Here is a 22,283-nt window from a genome sequence, read left to right on the forward strand (position 1 = left end):
CTTCTTTCCTTCCTTCTTTCCTTCCTTCACCCATCCCTTTTTTCTTTTCTTCTCCCTCTTCTGATTTCTACGTCTTTTCCCAATTTAATAACATTTAATAATAAAGTGTAGAAAGAGAAGAGGATGATGGTCGACCTGCTCACATCTGATGTTCCTCTCTTTTGTTGCCACATTTCCATATTTTATTATTTGTCATTCATTTATTTTCATGTTATTCGTGTTTTCTTATCTGTTTTGTGGAGAATATTCTTCTTCTATTCTTTGCTGCCACAAATGTCCCGGTTCCCATGGCGTGGGTAATTAAAATCTGCTCCACTCTAATCTAATCTATAATCTCATAATTCACTTACTCCGCTGGATTAAGAGGACATTTATTTTTGTGGCCTTTTTGTCATTTTGAAGTGGGCGGTTTAAACCAGAAGTACGGATCGAGTACTATAATAACTGTGTGTGTGTGTGTGTGTGTGTGTGTGTGTGTGTGTGTGTGTGTGTGTGTGTGTGTGTGTGTGTGCGTGTGCGTGTGCGTGTGCGTGTGCGTGTGCGTGTGTGTGTGCACAGCTGTCACACCCAAGAGATGACTCTTTCTTTGAGTTGCATCATGAAAGATGCTGCATGTGTCACTGTGTGCTTGTGTGTGTGCGTGTTCTTTGTGAATAATTTGGTCGTTAACTTGTGTGTGTGTGCGTGTGTGTGTCGTCATGGACGCTGACCTCATTAACGACAAAGTTTGAACTCCACCAAAATACCGAACTGGAGACTTTAAAGCTGGTGGGTGGCGTCGCCATGACGACGGCCACTTCTTCTGTACAGTCTGTGGTCCAAAAGCTCAAGTTAAAACTTAGTAAAGTAAATATTAACAACCGTGTTGAAATCATAACGCTGGCTTCCAGTACATTTGAGAATATTAAAATAATAGTAATATAATTTATTATGAGAGGGAGAGAGGGAGAGAGGGAGACGCACCCTTTTATCTTCCATGTCTATATTTAGAGGTACATGGAGGAGAGGAGGGAGGAGGGGAAGTGGAGGTAGAGGAGGAGGAGGAGGAGGAGGCAAGATGGCTGAATAAGAAGAGAAGGCGACTTCCAGGGAAGAGATGGATGGAGGAAGAGGAGGAGGAGGAAGGGGAGGGAGGATCAGGAGAGGGAGGTGGGAGGAGAGAAGATGAAACTAGGTTGTCTCCACAGCTGCAGGACACAGCATGAAAATATCAAAGCTCCTGCCGTCTGATAGGCCGATCACCATCGTCTGTGTGGAAACTAACTTCCTGTCGTATCGATGCAGACATGCAGCGTCGACATGACAACCTGCTGATGACACTCACCTGCAGATAGTTACATTATTCTAAATATCATCACATGACCTCTGTGTTTGGGGAAATATGGAAGGTGGAAGTTTGACTTGACAAATCGCAGATGTGACAGATTCCCCTGGGATTAAGATCACAGACGACCTCCTCAATTATAACAGATTACTGGAGGTCCCCCGGTAGTAACATCCCCCACACTCACAGGGCTTCAGTCTCCACCCTTTAGGCTGGTCCACCACAGCTGGAGGAACCAGAATACACTATGTATCTGTGATTTAATATCAATAACCAGATGAAAAGGATGCTGAAATAACTCCATCATGATGGTGATCAGTAAAAAGTGCTGAGTCATGCTTTGTTAGGTCTGTCTGCAAGACCACAAGATAACTACTGTTAAAACGCTGGTTTTCTGAATGGAGTCTGGTTGATGGTGCTAGGCTACGCTAACATTGTAGCTGCTCCATCAACACTCCAAATAAGGTCATCTAGACATAAATACAGCAGAGACCTTGTTGTTTGGACCACAGACAGTCTCTGGTTCCTCCACATAGTCTGGTCTGGTCTCTGGACTAATGTGGGCTACTATCTAGACCTCTGGGGGACCACAGACAGTCTCTGGTTCCTCCACATAGTCTGGTCTGGTCTCTGGACTAATGTGGGCTACTATCTAGACCTCTGGGGGACCACAGACAGTCTCTGGTTCCTCCACATAGTCTGGTCTGGTCTCTGGACTAATGTGAGCTACTATCTAGACCTCTGGGGGACCACAGACAGTCTCTGGTTCCTCCACATAGTCTGGTCTGGTCTCTGGACTAATGTGAGCTACTATCTAGACCTCTGGGGGACCACAGACAGTCTCTGGTTCCTCCACATAGTCTGGTCTGGTCTCTGGACTAATGTGACCTCCATGGTCCTGCTGTACTTCTGAGTCTACAGAAGTCTGTTAGATGTGATTTTGAGGGTTGCGTATGTATCTTTGGCAGGGCGGGGCTTGTTTATGGCCATCAGAAAGCCATTTTAATTAACGAGACACACACACAGATTTTTTCGCAGCGCTCACCAATAATACCACTGCCAAAAAACTTGGCTCTCTAATTGCTTCCGATTTCTCTCCACTCTGAACATGAAGGACCAGGATGAGAGAGACACACATACACATACACACACACACACACACACACACACACATACACACACACACTCACACACTCACACACACACACACGAAGAGAGGGAGTGTTACCTCCTGCTTTCAGCAGGTTGTTCGGCCAGCAGAGTGTGTCTGCTGAATAATAGATGGTGTAGCAGGGTAGCATGTAGTCTGAACACACACACACACACACACACACACACACACACACACACACACACACACACAAGGTTGCTGTACATCAATTTGCAACACACTCCGGGAGGTCGTACTCACAGTGAGACGGGAGAAACCAAACATTGGTGTTCGTGATTATTAACTTCAATTAATAAATAACATTCTGATTCCTGCAACGAGAAGCTAACCGCTCTTTAGCAACGTGTTAGCAATCGAGTTAGCATCGGGTTAGCAACGTTTTAACATCTGGTAAGCCACATTTTAGCATCGTGTTAGCAACGTCTTAAATCGAGTTAGCAAATGTAAGCATTTGTTAGCAACATGTTTGTTATTAGCGCTGCAAAATGTAAGCTGTAGGGGGCAGCGTTTTATTTCGACATTACCTTTCAAATCAACACATGATGGTATCTTTAGAACCTCCGCTAGCAACACAAAAAACTTTTATTCCTTTGAGTTCAATTTTAGAGAAACACAACATTCATTACCACTGTTATGCAGATGACACACAACTGTACCTCCCCACTGTACTGGGGAGTACAGTACAGTGGGTACTGGGAAGTACAGTGGGTACTGTACTTCCCAGTACCCACTGTACTCCCCAGTACCCACTGTACTGGGGAGTACAGTACAGTGGGTACTGTACTTCCCAGTACCCACTGTACTCCCCAGTGCTCGGGTGAAATCAAATCTGGGATGGCTACAAACTTTTGCAATAAAACAGAAGTTATCCTGTTCTTTTATCCCAAGTAAAGCCTATAACCCCCCCCCCCCCCTTTTAGCCCCCCCAAGCCCTCTCCTTCCCACAATTTCTGCCTGCAATCTCAGTAGATACTATTTTTTATTTGTTATCCTAGTTTTCTCTTTTTTACTACATGCTTATTTTCTCATTCTACTGCTGTCTTACTATTTTAGCCTTACAACTTATTATTTTAATTTTGTTATTGTGTTTTTTTATTATTCTATTAATATTTGAGTTGTATTTATTTGCATTTCTAATATATATATATATGAAGCCTGCGCCTCATGCCCCCCCCACCCCCGTCGTTGGTTCGGGTTTCACAGAGCTGCAGCTTCGGATATCTGACAGCGGAGTTCAGTGTCATCTTGTTAGTGTGTACTCCTCTGACAGACCTGTCTCATCCTGTCACGTCAACCAGCACCCTCACTCACACACACACTCACACACACACACACACACTCACACTCACACTCACTCACACACACACACACACACACACACACACACACACACACACACACACACACACACACACACAGAGGCCGTCCTCCGGCCATAGTGTCAATGTCAACGTTGCATCTGGTAAACACGACAATAGACACGCACTCCCACCACACACTCACACACACAGGCACACACACACACACGTACAAGCTAACAGGATAATGACTGGCCAATTAGGCGCAGGCTTGATACGTCTGGATGTATCCAGTCATCTTAACCCCTCCAGCAGCCTTTACTCAGGGCATGGACACACACAACAGACACACACACACAACACATGGATGGAGCGCTGTGAAAAGCCGGCTGCTCCACCAGGCTGCATGTGTGTGCAGGAACTTGACTCTTTGACAAACGTTTATTTCAAATTAAATGGAATAACTTCCGTCGTTGCTGCTGCGGTGAACAGCAGCGACCATATTTGGGCATTTCCTTTAGAGAATAGACGCTAGAGGGGAACTACTTTTTCATGGAGCTCACAACAACGCAAGACTTCGTGTTTGAGAGATGCAACTTTGGAAATGTGACAGCTGGCGAGTCATTTATAAATGTGTGCTTTTATTGTACGGTTTGACTCAGAGAGCATGAGTGTGTTTGTTTACAATGTTGAGGAGTGTGTGTGTGTGTACGTTGAGGTGTGTGTGTGTGTGTACGTTGAGGTGTGTGTGTGTGTACGTTGAGGTGTGTGTGTGTGTACGTTGAGGTGTGTGTGTGTGTACGTTGAGGTGTGTGTGTGTGTACGTTGAGGTGTGTGTGTGTGACATGGACCTTAACTCCAGCTGCACTCCATTTGAATGGATGATCCTCACCACCATCATCGCTAACTGCATCGTCCTGGCTCTGGAGCAGCACCTCCCCGACGGAGACAAGACGCCTCTGTCCGAACGCCTGGTAACACACACACACACACACACACTGTATATACACAAAGCTTTTGTTGTGTTTGTTGTTGTTGTTGCTGTAACCCTCCTCTCCCCCCCCCCCCCCCCCCCCCTGCTCCTTGGCGCCCCCTGCAGGAGGAGACGGAGCCCTACTTCATTGCCATCTTCTGCTTCGAGTCGGGGATCAAGATCCTGGCTCTGGGCTTCGCGTTACACAAGGGCTCATATCTGAGGGAACGGCTGGAACGTCATGGACTTCGTGGTCGTGCTCACCGGGTGAGTTTCACTTTTATTTCACTTTTATTTCAACTTTATTTTTATTTCTTCTTCTTCTTTGTTGTTGTTTGATTTGATATTTATGTGAGTGAAACCCGTCTACTGCAGGACGAGATGTGACATCATGATCACGACTAGAGACTCTCTCTCTGTCACACACACACAGCAAATCTAGTTCAATTCAGAACGTGTTTTTATAACATTCTTAATGTTAACAATATAACAAAAGATGTATGATAACACACACACACATTCAACTCTCTCTGAATCTGTGTGTGTACGTGTGTTGTGTGTACGTGTGTGTGTGTGTGTGTGTACATATGTGTACATGTGTGTGAGTGCACTTCCTCTCTTTTCTGATCTCAAACACACACTGACACAGCAGAGGTCTGGTTTGACAGAGTGGTGTTCATGTGATCAGGGCCACGCCCCCTCAGTCACAGGCCTCCTTTAATGAGGACACACACACACACACACACACACACACACACACACACACCGGGCTGGATCACAGCAGCGCTGCAGGGAGCAGCATCCAGGGCAAAGTGAAATGTCACTTCTTGGAGAGATATGGGGGGGGGGGGGGGGGGGCAGTGCAGGTTGGTTGTCATGGTGATGGCTGTGAGTGGTTTCCTGCGTCCGTCTCTGTCCGTTTAAATGTCGTCGATTGTTGGGAGGAGAAGAAGGAGGAGAGAGGAGGAAGGAGAGGAAGAGACAGAGGAGGAAGGAGAGGAAGAGACAGAGGAGGAGAGAGGAGAGGACACGTGACATTGTCTCTCAACCCCCCTCCTCCTCTCAAACAGGAGAGAGAGGGGGGGGGGGGGAGAGAATAAGAAGATGGTTTGCTTGAAGGAGGGTGAGAGGAGGACGACCAGAGGAAGGAGGGGAGAGTGATGTATGGAGAGAGAGGAGGGAGACTGGGGAGGGGGGAGAGAGAGGGTGTGTGTGTGTGTGTTACATAGAGTGATTGATCACATGCAGCAACACACACACACACACACACACAGCATGTTCAGATCACCAGTTATATTCATATTCATTCACTAGAGACCAGAGAGAGTAGAGAGACTTGAGAGTAGAGACTAGAGAGAGTAGAGACTAAAGAGGGTAGAGACCAGAGAGACTAGAGAGTAGAGACTAGAGAGAGTAGAGACTAGAGAGAGTAGAGAATAGAGCCTAGAGAGAGTAGAGCCTAGAGACTAGAGAGAGTAGAGACTAGAGACTAGACAGTAGAGACTAGAGAGAGTAGAGCCTAGAGACTAGAGAGAGTAGAGACTAGAGAGAGTAGAGACTAGAGAGTAGAGACCAGAGAGAGTAGAGACTAGAGAGTAGAGACTAAAGAGAGTAGAGAGTAGAGAGAGTAGAGACTAGAGAGTAGAAACTAGAGAGTAGAGACTAGAGAGAGTAGAGACTAGAGAGTAGAGACTAGAGAGAGTAGAGAGTAGAGACTAGAGAGAGTAGAGACTAGAGAGTAGAGACTAGAGAGACTAGAAAGTAGATACTAGAGACCAGAGAGTAGAGACTAGAGAGAGTAGAGACTAGCGATTAGAGACTAGAGAGAGTAGAGACTAGAGAGTAGAGACTAAAGAGAGTAGAGAGTAGAGAGAGTAGAGACTAGAGAGTAGAGACTAGAGAGACTAGAGAGTAGAGACTAGAGACTAGAGACTAGAGAGAGTAGAGACTAGAGAGTAGAGACTAGAGAGAGTAGAGACTAGAGAGTATAGACTAGAGAGAGTAGAGAGTAGAGACTAGAGAGAGTAGAGACTAGAGAGTAGAGACTAGAGAGACTAGAAAGTAGATACTAGAGACCAGAGAGTAGAGACCAGAGAGAGTAGAGACTAGCGATTAGAGACTAGAGAGAGTAGAGACTAGAGAGTAGAGACTAGAGTACAGAGACTAGAGAGTAGAGACTAGAGAGACTAGAAAGTAGAGACTAGAGAGAGTAGAGACTAGAGAGTAGAAACTAGAGAGTAGAGACTAGAGAGACTAGAAAGTAGAGACTAGAGAGAGTAGAGACTAGAGACTAGAGAGAGTAGAGACTAGAGAGAGTAGAGAGTAGAGAGTAGAGACTAGAGAGTAGAGAGTAGAGACCAGAGAGTAGAGACTAGAGACTAGAGACTAGAGAGAGTAGAGACTAGAGAGAGTAGAGACTAGAGAGTAGAGACTAGAGACCAGAGAGTAAAGACTAGAGAGAGTAGAGACTAGAGAGTAGAGACTAGAGAGAGTAGAGACTAGAACCTATAGAGTAGAGTTTAGAGAGTAGAGACTAGAGAGAGTAGAGACTAGAGCCTATAGAGTAGAGATAAGAGAGTAGAGACTAGAGAGAGTACAGACTAAAGACCAGAGAGTAGAGAGACTAGAGCCTATAGAGTAGAGTTTAGAGACTAGAGAGTAGAGACTAGAGACTAGAGAGAGTAGAGAGTAGAGACTAGAGACTAGAGAGTAGAGTTTAGAGACTAGAGAGTAGAGACGAGTAGAGACTAGAGGGTAGAGACTAGAGAGTAGAGTGTAGAGAGAGTATAAACTAGAGAGAGTAGAGACTAGAGAGAGTAGAGACTAGAGAGTAGAGACTAGAGACTAGAGACCAGAGAGTAGAGACTAGAGAGAGACTAGAGAGACTAGAGAGACGGAGGTCAGAGACAGACCCGTCTCATGTACCGAGTTACCAAATAACATCAGAACTCCAGACTAAAGGAAACCGGAGCTGGGATTATACGAAACACGTTGTTATAGAGACACAAAATAGTTTGAGACAACCATGGAGACGAGGCAGCGTCCGACTCGATGGCACCAAACCCGAAATCTCCACCATGAGTCAGTGTTTTACTGTAAGTACAGTCTCCTCTGATGGAGTGAAGACCTGAAGTACAGCAGCGAGAGAGAGAGATGAGGTCAGAGAGAGAGAGAGAGAGTGTACTTGGCTGAAAATTATCCCTTTGCCATCACTTCCATTATCATTATTGCTCTGCAGTCATTTACAGGCTCATCACTCTGCAGGTGGACTGCTGCACATGAGCACACACTCATGTAGAATAGGAGGCAACTTCTGATTCTGAAGAGTGGAGCCGATGCTTAAGTGCCTCAAACTGACATTCTGGCCACCAGGGGGTAACTCCTATTTGATTGTATGGAAGTCTATGAGAAAATGGTCCTACTTCTCTCTGCTGGCCACCAGGGGGCGACTCCTCTCTGGTTGTATAGAAGTCTATGAGAAAATGGTCCTACTTCTGTCTGCTGGCCACCAGGGGGCGACTCCTCTCTGGTTGTATAGAAGTCTATGAGAAAATGGTCCTACTTCTCTCTGCTGGCCACCAGGGGGCGACTCCTCTCTGGTTGTAGAGAAGTCTATGAGAAAATGGTCCTACTTCTCTCTTGATGTATTATCTCAGTAAACATTGTAAACATGAGTTTATGGTCTCAATCTCTAGTTTCAAGTCTTCTTCAATCCAGCATGATGTTCATTTAGTACATTATGGTCCATTTAGAGTCCACCAGACCAGAAAGCAGGGGGTGCTTTAGGGGGCGGGGCTTACCTGCTGATTGACAGGTCACTACTAGTGTTGTCAGTGTTTTCCAGTTCATGAATGTTAGCATTTATGGTCGCGTAATAACGTCTTATTAAGCGTTCTGTTGGGGTTAGCTTAGAGCTTAGTTCGGGCCCCGAAAATCAAGCCCGACCCTACCCGAGCCTGTGCGCGTTCTGTCCGAACCCGGACCGTCTCGACACATTAAGTGTAATTAAGAGCCCGAGCCCGATTTCAACCCGACAATTATTTTTAATGCATGAGGCTGTTGTATGTGCATATCCATGGGAAGTGGCACCAAGCTTAGTCACAAAAATATAGGCTACAAATAATTTTATAGGCTACGTTAGTGCTGCGATTAGGATATGACTGGACAAAGCCGACACGTATGTTTTCGCCTTCTCCCACTAGTCACTTGAAATTATCCCGTACCTTGGACTTTCCTGATGACTTGCTCAACGTTAATTGTCCTGTTTTTAATTCATCCTTTATGTCTCCAAGTTCCATGTTGCACTTTAGCGTAACTCCTTTATTCTTTGATTTAGCTGCACAGAGCGGAACAGTTATGAATGATGTGTAGTGTCTTTTTTTTTTTTTACTTTGTGTAACTTTGTACACATTTATATATAAATGTATACCTACTCCGCTAAACATATAACCAATAATATTTCATGTTTATGCCTAGCCTTCTCCTCAGATTAGGCCAAAAGAGCAATGATAGCAAAAAAAACAAGAAAAAACGAACGAACAAACACAAACGCTTGTTTAAAGGCCTGGCCCGACCCGGCCCGAGGGTAGTGGGGGGAAATTTCGCTCATAGATTACCACGCAACCAGAGGAGTCGTCCCCCTGGTGGCCAGTAGAGAGAATGACAGTTTATGGCACTTCAGTGTTGGCTTCACTTCTCATAGGCTGCTGCCTGGGTTGGCTGGCTTCTACCATCACGTCTCTCACTTCATCTCAAAGACACACTTTTCTTTTTTCTTTCCGTCCAAACATCTCTTTCCCTCCCGTCTCCCGGCGGCGGCAGGATGTAGTTTGCACTCTCTTTCCGACCACATTCTCCGTCCTCCTCATCCCCTCCTTTCCCTCTCTTCATTTGCTCCCTCGCAGGTTATTGCTGATCTCAGCAGAGTGCTAGCACTCAGCTGATGGACTCTCCCTCTCTACCCCCCCCCCCCCCCCCCAACTCCCTTATTTGACCCCCCCTTTCCTTCCTCTCTTTCTGCCATCTTCTGATTTAACTTCATTATATGATCAGGTGGAGAGAAGACAGCGTCTTTTCTTCGCTCTTATATGAGGGAATGACCTCTGTGTCATTACTATGTTCTCTACTTAGTCCTCTACTTAGCCCTCTACGTAGTCCTCTACGTAGTCTTCTACGTAGTCCTGTACGTAGTCCTCTATGTAGTCCTCTACGTAGTCCTGGACGGAGACTTCTACATAGTCCTCTACACAGTCCTCTACGTAGTCCTCTACGTAGTCCTCTATGTAGTCCGGTATGTAGTCCTCAACATAGTCCTGTATGTAGTCCTCTACATCAAAATACATGGTGAAACGATCTCTTCAAACACAGAAACAACAAGGAGATGAGACGACCACAGCAATATAACGGTCAGTAGTCCTCTTGTGGGTCTCAACAGACCCACAATATAAACCGTGTTGATCCCCGATGGATACAAATCTTCTTGTGTTGCTGAAGGGGTCAGAGGGCAGAGTCATGCAGGGAGCTGGGGATGGTAGAGACTGAGTGTGTTGCTTCAGCAGCCCTGTGGGCTGTCAATCAGCAGGTAAGCCCCGCCCCCTGCTAGAGATTGAGACCATAAACTCATGTTTACAATGTTTACTGAGATAATACATCAAGAGAGAAGTAGGACCATTTTCTCATAGACTTCTATACAACCAGAGAGGAGTCGCCCCCTGGTGGCCAGCAGAGAGAAGTAGGACCATTTTCTCATAGACTTCTATACAACCAGAGAGGAGTTGCCCCCTGGTGGCAGGTAGAGAGAATGACGGCTTTAAAGGCATTTCAGCATCGGCTTCACTTGTCAAACCTAGAGGTTGCTCCTTGCTGTAAACTGGTTAAAACGTTTTGAGTAGAAGTGTTTGAGGTTTGACAGATTTAACATCAGCAATCTGAAACCTTTGGTTTGTTTTTTGTTTTTTAAACATTTGCATTGATATAATAACGTTATGAATAATGAACCTGTCAACGGTCAGCTAAGGACATTTAACTTCTTGGAATATTGTGCGTGTGTGCATTTGGTTTATATGTGTATTGTGTGGAAATAGTGTGGGAGTGCCGTGTGTCATCACAGTGTGAACTCCTGTCCCCTTACTGTCTCCTGCTGAGCCTTAACACACACACACACACACACACACACACACAACACACACACACACACACACACACACACACACACACACACACACACACACACACACACACACACATCACATCACTGGCTGGATCTTGTCCCAGTCTCTTGCATGCTGTGAGTGTGTTTTTACTATTTTTCCCCCCAGCATGCTTTCATACACTCATCACTCATCACGCGACACATCGTACATTATTACATTATAATTATACATTCATATTTACATAACGGGAATGTAGCCTTTGACCAGGAGGGCAACTGTCGCTTCTTAAAAGTGAAGCCAAAGCCGAAGTGCCTATTAGCTTTTTCTATCCTAGCCTGAACTGTGGTTGTGTTCGAAATCACTAAATCATTCGTCTGATGTAGAGGACTACGAAGGGGACTACGTAGAAGACAACATAGAGGTCTATGTAAAGGACTACATAGAGGACTACGTAGAGGACTGTGTAGAGGACTACGTAGAGGACAACATAGAGGACTATGTAGAGGACTACGTAGAGGACTATGTAGAGGACTGCATAAAGGACTACATAGAGGACTATGTAGAGGACTACGAAGGGGACTACGTAGAAGACAACATAGAGGTCTATGTAAAGGACTACATAGAGGCCTACGTAGAGGCCTATGTAGAGGACAACATAGAGGACTATGTAGAGGACTACGTAGAGGACTATGTAGAGGACTGCATAAAGGACTACATAGAGGACTATGTAGAGGACAACATAGAGGTCTATGTAAAGGACTACATAGAGGACTACGTAGAGGACTGCATAGAGGAATATGTAGAGGACAACATTGAGGTCTATGTAAAGGACTACATAGAGGACTACGTAGAGGACTGTGTAGAGGACTACGTAGAGGACTACATAGAGGACTATGTAGAGGGCTATGTAGAGGACTACGAAGGGGACTACGTAGAAGACAACATAGAGGTCTATGTAAAGGACTACATAGAGGACTACGTAGAGGACTGTGTAGAGGACTACGTAGAGGCCTATGTAGAGGACAACATAGAGGACTATGTAGAGGACTACGTAGAGGACTATGTAGAGGACTGCATAAAGGACTACATAGAGGACTATGTAGAGGACAACATAGAGGTCTATGTAAAGGACTACGTAGAGGACTATGTAGAGGACTGCATAAAGGACTACATAGAGGACTATGTAGAGGACAACATTGAGGTCTATGTAAAGGACTACATAGAGGACTACGTAGAGGACTGCATAAAGGACTACATAGAGGACTACGTAGAGGACTGCATAGAGGAATATGTAGAGGACAACATTGAGGTCTATGTAAAGGACTACATAGAGGACTACGTAGAGGACTGCATAAAGGACTACATAGAGGACTATGTAGAGGACAACATAGAGGTCTATGTAAAGGACTACATAGAGGACTGCATAGAGGACTATGTAGAGGACAACATAGAGGTCTATGTAAAGGACTACATAGAGGACTATGTAGAGGACTAATTAGAGTACTTTGTAGAGGACTATATAGATATTCAGTATATAGAACAGACTCTTCTATCTGATGTGTGTGTGCGTTTGAATGTGTGTGTGTTTGTGTGTTTATGCGTTTGTGTGTTTGTGCGTTTGCATGTTGTGGATCTACTTCAGCGTTGAGCAGCAGAGAAAGTGGGTCATCCATACTACCTGCACTCTGCTGCACCGCCTCAGTTACCAAGACACACACACACACACACACACACACCATGTTTGTGTTTGTATGCGGTAAAGAGGATACGCTTGTTTGGTCAGTCTCTCCCTCTCCCTCTGTGTGTGTGTGTGTGTGTGTGTCTACATTGAAGGCAAGTTAGTTTGTGTGTGCGTACTGTAGGCTTCCACCGTGCTCATGAGCTCCTCTTGTGTGAGGGGGTAGTTAAGGATAATGTGCGGAGTGTGTGTGTGTCTCTCTGTGTGTGTGTGTGTGTTTGTGTGTGTGTGTGTGTGTCTGTGTGTGTGTGTGTGGGTGGGAGAAGCGGAGGCTCGGTGGGGTTGAAAATCAATCGCTAGGAGACCCACTTCCCATCCCAGTTGCTGCGGCAATGCCGAGATTCCATCAATGAGCCGAGGCTGCGTTGCCCTGGCAACACTTATGAATGAGAGCAGGTCGGTAACCGTGGAGACTCGGCGAAGAGAGAGGAATCGTTAGTCGCCATGGTGATGCCATGAACGGAGGCAGAGACCTAGGCGAAAGGGAAAGTGGCGAGTGACCCGTGAAATTGTCATATTCTTCATCATCATCATCATCATCATCATCATCATCATGATTATGAAAACAAACTGACTGGACCGATGACATCATCCTGATCTTTCTGATAAGTTTATTGACGATAAATCAATGATGGATCAACACCACTGATCAACCTTAGCGATATAAGCATGTTAGCAGAAGTAGCATATAGAGAGTTAAGCTAGCTAACGTTCTAATACCACTGATCAACCTTAGCGACATTAGCATGTTAGCAGAAGTAGCGTGTAGAGAGTTTAGCTAGCTAACGTTCTAACACCACTGATTGACCTTATAAATATATATATATATATATATATATATATATATATATATATATATATATATATATATAAATAAGCAACATTCTATATAGAATGTTGCTTATTTGATTATAATTATTATAATTTAACATGTAGCCTAGACAACACGTAGGATATTAAGTCTAGTGTGTGTGTGTGTGTGTGTGTGTGTGTGTTGTACAGGTGTACTGCCAGGTGTTTCCCGGGAGTGAAAGCTTGTCATCACTCTCCAAACACCCTCCCCTCCCTCCTCAGATGAAACTCTCCCTCCCTCTCTTCGGGGTTTTCTCTCTCAGCCATCAAATCTCACACTTTTGACAGACCAGACTATCACTGTCTTTCAATCTGCTCACTCTTCCTCTCACTCTCGTCTCTCGGGGGGAACGACGTCCTTCATCTGGGATTCTCATCTCTGCTGTTTACAGAATCTCATTTAGAGGAATGTTGAAATGTCAAAATGAATACAGAAAGTGTCATACAGAAAATAAAATATTCAACAGATAGAAAGCATAAATAACATTTCTTTTTTTTAACATCACACACACATCCAGAAGCGGAGGTTGCCACCTGGTGAGGATCTGTTGGGCTCAGTCAATTCTCAGTGGGCAATGGTTTAACTGTTTTTCTTTTTCTTTTGTTCTCCCATGTACAACCTTTTTTCACAGGTTGTTTTTTTTTCAGATGTGAATCTCTAAGTGGAAACTTACAAGGTTTATTTGTCTTTACTCAGAAGGCTAAACATCCCACGCTCAATATTTCAGGCATTCTGTGCTGAAGCAGTTTGTCAGACAATAATATTTAATATATATTAACGTGATGTTGCCGTCTGTTTTCTCTCTGCAGTATTTTGTCGTCGGTGAGGTCTCAGGTCGACCTGAGGACGCTACGAGCCGTCAGAGTGCTACGACCACTCAAACTGGTGTCTGGGATTCCCAGTAAGTGTTTCTTTCTGGGCCCATTGTCACTCAATTTAACTAATTCATGTATTTACTGAAACCAGAGTGACAGTTGTTCCTTGTAGACTCAAACCCGCCAATAAGATACTACAGTTACTTTCTCTGAATCCAATGATTTCAAAGCTGGAAATGAATTATCCAATTAATTCCTTGTGTGATTGTGTCCTCCAGGCCTGCAGGTGGTGCTCAAGTCCATTATGAAGGCTATGATCCCCCTGCTGCAGATTGGCCTACTGTTGTTCGTGGCCATCCTCATGTTCGCAATCATTGGCCTGGAGTTCTACATGGGAAAGTTCCACACAACCTGCTACGACAAAGTAACAAGTAAGAAAAGAAAAAAAACAACAGCCACACGGGCGACTCTGAGGCGCTGATCCTCAGCCAAGGCCATAGACCTCCGCCAAGGCCATAGACCTCCGCCAAGGCCATAGACCTCCGCCAAGGCCATAGATCACCGTCAAGGCCATAGACCTCCGTCCAGGCCATAGACCTCCGTCAAGGCCATAGACCTCCGCCAAGGCCATAGACCTCCGTCAAGGCCATAGACCTCCGTCAAGGCCATAGACCTCTGCCAAGGCCATAGACCTCTGCCAAGGCCATAGACCTCTGCCAAGGCCATAGACCTCCGTCAAGGCCATAGACCTCCGCCAAGGCCATAGACCTCTGCCAAGGCCATAGACCTCCGTCAAGGCCATAGACCTCCGCCAAGGCCATAGACCTCCGTCAAGGCCATAGACCTCCGTCAAGGCCATAGACCTCCGTCAAGGCCATAGACCTCTGCCAAGGCCATATACCTCTGCCAAGGCCATAGACCTCTGTCAAGGCCATAGACTTCTGCCAAAGCTAATCATGCCCCAATATGACACCAAATACAGAGAAATATCCAAAATTCCTTTTGTCCACCAAGGGTACTAAAACGATGATGGGTCGAACTAGTTGTTAATGTTAAAGCTAATGTTAGCTACGTGTTAGCAAGTTACTGTAGTGTTTCTATGACAACAATATCTTAACAAATTACCACTCTGACCACCGTTGTATGATAGACTAGCATAGCCACTCTGCTTTAATGATCTATTTGGGCTATTATCTATGTGTTTGATGTTGTTTTTTTCACTATGAGCACCAGAAGATGCTGCTTCATATTTTATATGGCTGAGCTTGTCATCGCTATATCTGACAGCCAATAACGTTGGAGAAAGATGGTCGATCCGTCATAGACACTCACTGTGTCCCAATGCCGTGGCCTTCCTTTCCTGATCCGGAGGATCCACCTGATGGATCCTTTCACAGCACAAATTATCCGAAGAGTCTAATCGCCGGTGACGATTAGATTTGAATCAACCTGGCAACCGCTATTGGATCAGCAGCAGGAGATACCTGACTAAATCATGTGCCAACACCTTTGATCAAATTGTCTGCTGTGATAAAAGGTTGAGGTTGGCCAGTGTGTCGACACCACCAGTTTCTTGGGTTGATAAATTATCTTTGTTTAATGTTTTCTTTCTGATCCAGAATGAATCCGTGGTAATGGCGGATCTCTCTCTCTCTCTCTTTGATCAGGAGAGGTGGTGGACGCGTTGCCGTGCGGCACAGCGTTGCCGTCCCGGTTGTGTCCCAATGGCACGGTGTGCGAAGGTCACTGGATCGGACCCAACTACGGCATCACCCAGTTCGATAACATCCTGTTCGCGGTACTCACCGTCTTCCAGTGCATCACCATGGAGGGGTGGACGGACATGCTTTACTTCGTGAGTTAGCCCGTCCAGGGAGACCAACCTGGTTTACAGAAAAACACGGTCCCTACTGTTAGCAACAAGCAAGTGTGCACTTAGCAGAGTCTGTTGAGTTTGATCATGAATGTTTAAGAGACTGAAGTGTACTGACCCCAACAGACATATTCACATGGCTTTAGGTGAAGAACAGATTGGCGTTTTAGGAAGAAGCGACCAGGCAGCCAGATGCACGTTTGCATTCGTTCTAAAAGCCAGCAGCTAAATGGAGACGGCCAAAAAAAGGTTGTGTCTGAAATCACTCCCTCATTCACTATCCAGGTAGATCTGTGAATATAGTGCTCTATTGCTCTGTTAATTATGTCACTGCTAGCTGACCATCCATAATAAAAATAATAATACCAACGTTTTGTAGTCGATCAATGTTGTAAGCTTCAGTTGGGGAGAGTTGAGCTTTTGTTAACATGTGTGACGTTACCAAATACACCAGGAATATTTTACAAACTCATTTTCACACTCTAAAGCAAGTTTGAGAGGGTCATTTATTATTTTGTGTCATTTTTTTGTAATTTAGTGCAAGAAGTGTCTGTGAATGGCATAGATTATACTGTAAACCCATGCAATGTTCCATCATAGGCTTAACAGAAGTGTCTCTAAATGGTACCGAGAACATCCTGTAAATCTACAAGTTTTACGATTGAAGGAAATCCGTAAATTTGACAGACAAGTTACTGGTGATTTATTTTAAGGACATTATCTTTTCCTCTAGGGAGTTTTATGGGTTTTTTTTAGCATCCTGAAGGCCTCGCGGTGCCGGCTGGATGTTGAGGTGTGTGTGATTATCTTGAAATTCATTCAGCTAAATGAGGCATGAAGTAGTTTGTAATTTGATCTAAAACACCGTATTTGTCCAAAAAAAAGGTCAATTTTCCATTGCACCCATTGCTCTCCCTCTTATTCTCTGGACTTCCTTTATCCTATATTCTCGTCTGTCCTTTTCCTGCCTTCAGAGTTGCCCTCCTTCCCTCTCCGACTCCCTCCCCTGCACCTCCCTCTCTTCCACTCTCTCTATTCTGGTCCGTCTCACTCTATATTTAACATCTTTTCTGATGGATGGAGGCCGACTTCCACACAGGCAGTCAGGAGGAAACCAATGAAAGTTTAATAGAGAACGGGCTGCTTGCACTAGCTGTACCAAGCAGGATCAGACCTAGCATGGCAGCAGATAATAATCAGCTGATGGTTCCATTTATATGGCTAACAAAAACACGACGTCCTCCAGTAACTCCGATTTATCTGATTACCAGCTTGGTTTGTTTGTTGTAAGAAGGAAGTCAATGTTGTCGCTGTTGATGTGCAGAAAACCAGCTGGACACGTTATAAAGTCACACCTTCATCGACATAGAATAGGAGTAGAATGGACATTCCCATTCAAATAAACTTGGTTTAGGATGGTCGAAGGCTTTTGTAGTGAGGCCAGCCTTAATCGGTCATTCTTTCTGCTGGCCACCAGGGGGCGACTCCTCTCTGGTTGTATAGAAGTCTATGAGAAAATAAGCCTACTTCTCACTGCTGGCCACCAGGGGGCGACTCCTCAGTGATTGTATAGAAATCTATAAGAAAATGGTCCTACTTCTCTCTGCTGGCCACCAGGGGGCGACTCCTCTCTGGTTGTATAGAAGTCTATGAGAAAATGGTCCTACTTCTCTCTGCTGGCCACCAGGGGGCGACTCCTCTCTGGTTGTATAGAAGTCTATGAGAAAATGGTCCTACTTCTCTCTGCTGGCCACCAGGGGGCGACTCCTCTCTGGTTGTATAGAAGTCTATGAGAAAATGGTCCTACTTCTCTCTGCTGGCCACCAGGGGGCGACTCCTCTCTGGTTGTATAGAAGTCTATGAGAAAATGGTCCTACTTCTCTCTTGATGTATTATCTCAGTAAACATTGTAAACATGAGTTTATGGTCTCAATCTCTAGTTTCAAGTCTTCTTCAATCCAGCATGATGTTCATTTAGTACATTATGGTCCATTTAGAGTCCACCAGACCAGAAAGCAGGGGATGCTTTAGGGGGCGGGCTACTAGGGTTGTACATCTTTTTGTGATAAATGGTTCGATATGCATCTAGATACACATGTTACGATTCAAAAACGATATCCATATTTGTTTTGGATATTTTATAAAATAAAGAAGCAGATTCTATGAAAGTGACAGTACAATAGTTTCTTTTCAAATATGTAAAATACCACATATCCCCAAGCATTGTGGCTGTATGGCACTGGCAAAAACAGAACAACAAAATCACATGCCAGTGTATTTATTTTTAGACATGGACCAAAAAAAGTCTGGCTGAATGGTTGGATGGCGGTCACAGGACAGTGTCGTGGACGCTACCCGTGCTGCGGCCGCCTCTTGGGGTGCAAGTTGAGAAACAAGCGATTGACATTCAAAGCCGTCCGTCTCTCACGTGCGGTCGTGGAGTGCCTGCGGTCACACGGCAGCGTCGCAGCCGCCTACCTGTGCTGCGCCCGCCTCTCCACCTCCACCTTCTCCATGTTCCGTGTTGTCCCTTGTTTATCACTCATACAAGCTAGGCAGCTATGGCGTTTCATCGGCAGCTTCAGCTCTCGTGTTGTTTTAGAGACGCTGGTGTAATGCCGCCCATAGATATGATGCCGCCGACCGCTTCAAAGTCTCGCGATACCCGATCCATGACTCTGTAACCGATTCATCTAGGAATTCATTGATAATTCGTATCGATTAAGGAGGCTGCTACCGATGCAGCCGTATCTCTCACTTGTTGAACCGAATATCCGGTCGCATCAGTTTATCGTTTACAACCCTAGGGGCTACCAATGCAGTTAGCTACTATTGCTATTGTCCAAATATGGTAATTTCCTTTACAAGTTGAACAAACGCTTCAGTCCACAAAATAGTTAAATACAGTCTATTTATACACTACTTGTCAAGATTAATTATGGAATATGTATGTACCTTATATTGTTGTTGTATAGTATGTAGTATGATCCGTCCATTATCTACCGCTTATCCTGTATTCAGGGTCGTGGGGGGGCTGGAGCCGATCCCAGCTATCATTGGGCGAAGGCAGGGTACACCCTGGACAGGATGCCAGTCTATCACAGGGCCAACATGTAGAGACAAACAACCATTCACGCTCACATTCACACCTACGGGCAATTTAGAGTCATCAATGAACCTATCCCCATCCTGCATGTCTTTGGACTGTGGGAGGAAGCCGGAGAACCCGGAGAGAACCCACGCTTACACGGGGAGAACATGCAAACTCCACACAGAAGGAACCCGGGGCCGACCCGGGAATCGAACCCGGGATCCTCTCGCTGTGAGGCGAGAGTGCTACCCACTACACCACCGTGCAGCCCATGTAGTATGATAATAACTGAAATATTTGGACAACATGACAACATGACAATATGGCAAGCTCAATATATAATGAGTAGTGAGTTTGTTTTTGTTTTTTTAACTTTTTTGTCAAACAACGTGGGCAGTAAAGAATATTAAGCTGTTTGACTGAGAAGTGAGGTAAACCGGAGATTAAATATTAGAAGGAAGACAGACTCTACACAAGAAGAGCAAAGGTCCATTAAAAGTGAAATATTTCTGACCTTTCAGGTCGTCATCAGTCTTGATGAACATACACATTTTAATAAATCGGATATTATATATATATATATATACATAATATTTCAGATGACCAGTCATTCTAAGACAATCTGTGTCTTTGTTTCCTCCTGCAGAGTAATGATGTGGAGGGCAGCGCCTGGAACTGGATGTACTACATCCCCCTCATCATCATCGGCTCCTTCTTCATGCTCAACCTGGTGCTGGGCGTCCTCTCAGGGTACGAGGACCACAACACCAATATTATATGCAATATCAACATTTCATATATGCAGTTATGTCTGTCTTTGATTATATTTTCTTACTTTTTTGTTGCATTTGTTCTGTTTTGTACAACAGCGTATCAGGACCACTGTAGGAAATAAACATTTGAAAAATGGAGCCGAGAGAGGGGGGGCGGTATTCAGAGAAAAAAAGGGGGCAAATTTGTGAATTTATTATGATGTTAACAACTGGCAATTATGGTAGCTAACTTCCCATGAATGAAGGCATTTATGGTTCTAATGAATCCATCCCATGGGTGATGATGTTGATGGTTATTGGTTTTATTTATATGAGGACACATTGTCATCTTATGGGTGTTCATTGATCGGGGCGTGTGGGCTAAGATGCTAGCGGTAGCTTTCACTTGTTGTCCTGGCAACTGCAAACATCCGGTGTTAGAGGAACCAAGAAACCTATTTATATATCGGCTATATGTGTTTATAAACTCGCAAATTTGCCACTTTTTTTCTCTGAATATTGCCCCCCTTTCTCAGCTCCTTTTTTCCCCCTTACAGTGGCCCTGATTAGTTTTGTACTCTTGTTGTTGCACAAAACTTTTTTGCTGCAGTAATTCTGTAAGTTTCACCACCGTGGCACTAATAAAGGATGATCTTATCTTAATGTTATCTTATGTTATGCTCTTCTGTGTGTCTGTGGACACTTGCAGTCATTTTCACAGTTAAAATGTCCTCCGATAAAAATACATTAGATTTTGTGTTTTGTTCCGTTGCAATAAGCCAAGTCAAACAGAAGGAATGTGCCCACAGTGAATTTGCAAAAGAGAGAGAGCGAGTGGAGAACCGGAGCGAGTTCCTGAAGCTGAGGCGACAGCAGCAGATCGAGCGAGAGCTCAACGGATACCTGGAGTGGATCTGCAAAGCAGGTCGGTGCACAACTGATCATCACCAAGTAGATCCCGATACGGTTCACTAACTAACTAGTCCTATCTTCTGTTAAAGAAGAGGTGATCCTGGCAGAGGAGGACGGCACAGTGAACTTCGATGGTAACTGACCTTCTTTTTTTATTGTTTGTTCTGTTAGTAGGAAGCTCCGTTGCTCGGCTGCGACTAAACAAAACCCAATGTCAGCGTAGAGACAAGTTTGACAGCTAACGTTAGCTTTTAGCGAGCAGGCGGCAATCTCCGGTTCTGAAAAGTGAAGCCCAAGCTGAAGTGCCTTAAATGGTCATTCTCTCTGCTGGCCACCATGGGGCGACTCCTCTCTGGTTGTATAGAAGTCTATGAGAAAATGGTCCTACTTCTCTCTGCTGGCCACCAGGGGGCGACTCCTCTCTGGTTGTATAGAAGTCTATGAGAAAATGGTCCTACTTCTCTCTTGATGTATTATCTCAGTAAACATTGTAAACATGAGTTTATGGTCTCAATCTCTAGTTTCAAGTCTTCTTCAATCCAGCATGATGTTCATTTAGTACATTATGGTCCATTTAGAGTCCACCAGACCAGAAAGCAGGGGATGCTTTAGGGGGTGGGGCTTAGCTGCTGATTGACAGGTCGCTACCACGCTACCAATGCTAGTTAGCTACTAAGATGACTTTAACACTTAGCTGTAAAGTTGACCTTGAACTATGAAGCTAACTTTGTTAGCAGCTTCACACTAGAATCCACATGGATCCAGATCCAGTAAGGTCCACTTACTTCACTAGTTGCAAAAAAAACCCAACTCCAAAAGTCCACTTCTTATACAGTCTGTGGTTCGGACGCTAAGATGGAAAGATGGATTTCAGATGAAGTCACAGTCTTTTATTTTGTCCTTCTCATTTTTAGGTTCGAGGCGAAGGCCAACCATCAAAACCAAAAACAACAAGACGGAGCTGCTAAACCCCGAGGAAGGAGAGGACAACATGGGAGACGCAGTAGGTAAGAAAGACAGATGTGACGAGGATTAATGAAAGTCAGTTAGCTCTCCTTCTCCAGGAAAAAACTGCAGCGCTTTGGTTTGTTCAGTTCTTGTAGTTCTTATATTAATGCAGTGGGGTTCATAAAAAGTGCCAGTGTGAAGTCTGCAGAGTATCTGAGTATCTAATCTAAAGATGTAATGGGTTGTTGTAGCAGAATATGAAACTAATGGAAAATGTAATGTTTTTTTATCTACATGAAACTGCTGCAATGGAAATGCCAAATGAATTCTAATTTTTATTTTTGATTTGTTGCTTAATTTCATTTATTAGATATTTGTCTATT

General features: G+C 44.6%; 1 protein-coding gene across 1 annotated transcript in view; it reads left to right on the forward strand.

Annotated features, from left to right (window-relative positions):
• Nucleotides 1-22,283, forward strand: part of cacna1ab (calcium channel, voltage-dependent, P/Q type, alpha 1A subunit, b) — a gene marked incomplete at its 3' end in the record, with an annotated part of 133,621 nt that overhangs the window by 44,606 nt on the left and 66,732 nt on the right. The window contains 10 exon segments of the mRNA XM_084006627.1: nucleotides 4,661-4,767; nucleotides 4,893-4,991; nucleotides 4,993-5,033; nucleotides 14,319-14,410; nucleotides 14,603-14,755; nucleotides 15,992-16,179; nucleotides 19,935-20,038; nucleotides 20,850-20,965; nucleotides 21,042-21,086; nucleotides 21,867-21,959. Coding sequence (XP_083862753.1) covers nucleotides 4,661-4,767; nucleotides 4,893-4,991; nucleotides 4,993-5,033; nucleotides 14,319-14,410; nucleotides 14,603-14,755; nucleotides 15,992-16,179; nucleotides 19,935-20,038; nucleotides 20,850-20,965; nucleotides 21,042-21,086; nucleotides 21,867-21,959 — 1,038 coding nt within the window.

Source organism: Eutrigla gurnardus (assembly GCF_963514095.1).
Source record: "Eutrigla gurnardus genome assembly, chromosome: 3".
Taxonomy (NCBI): Eukaryota; Metazoa; Chordata; class Actinopteri; order Perciformes; family Triglidae; genus Eutrigla; species Eutrigla gurnardus.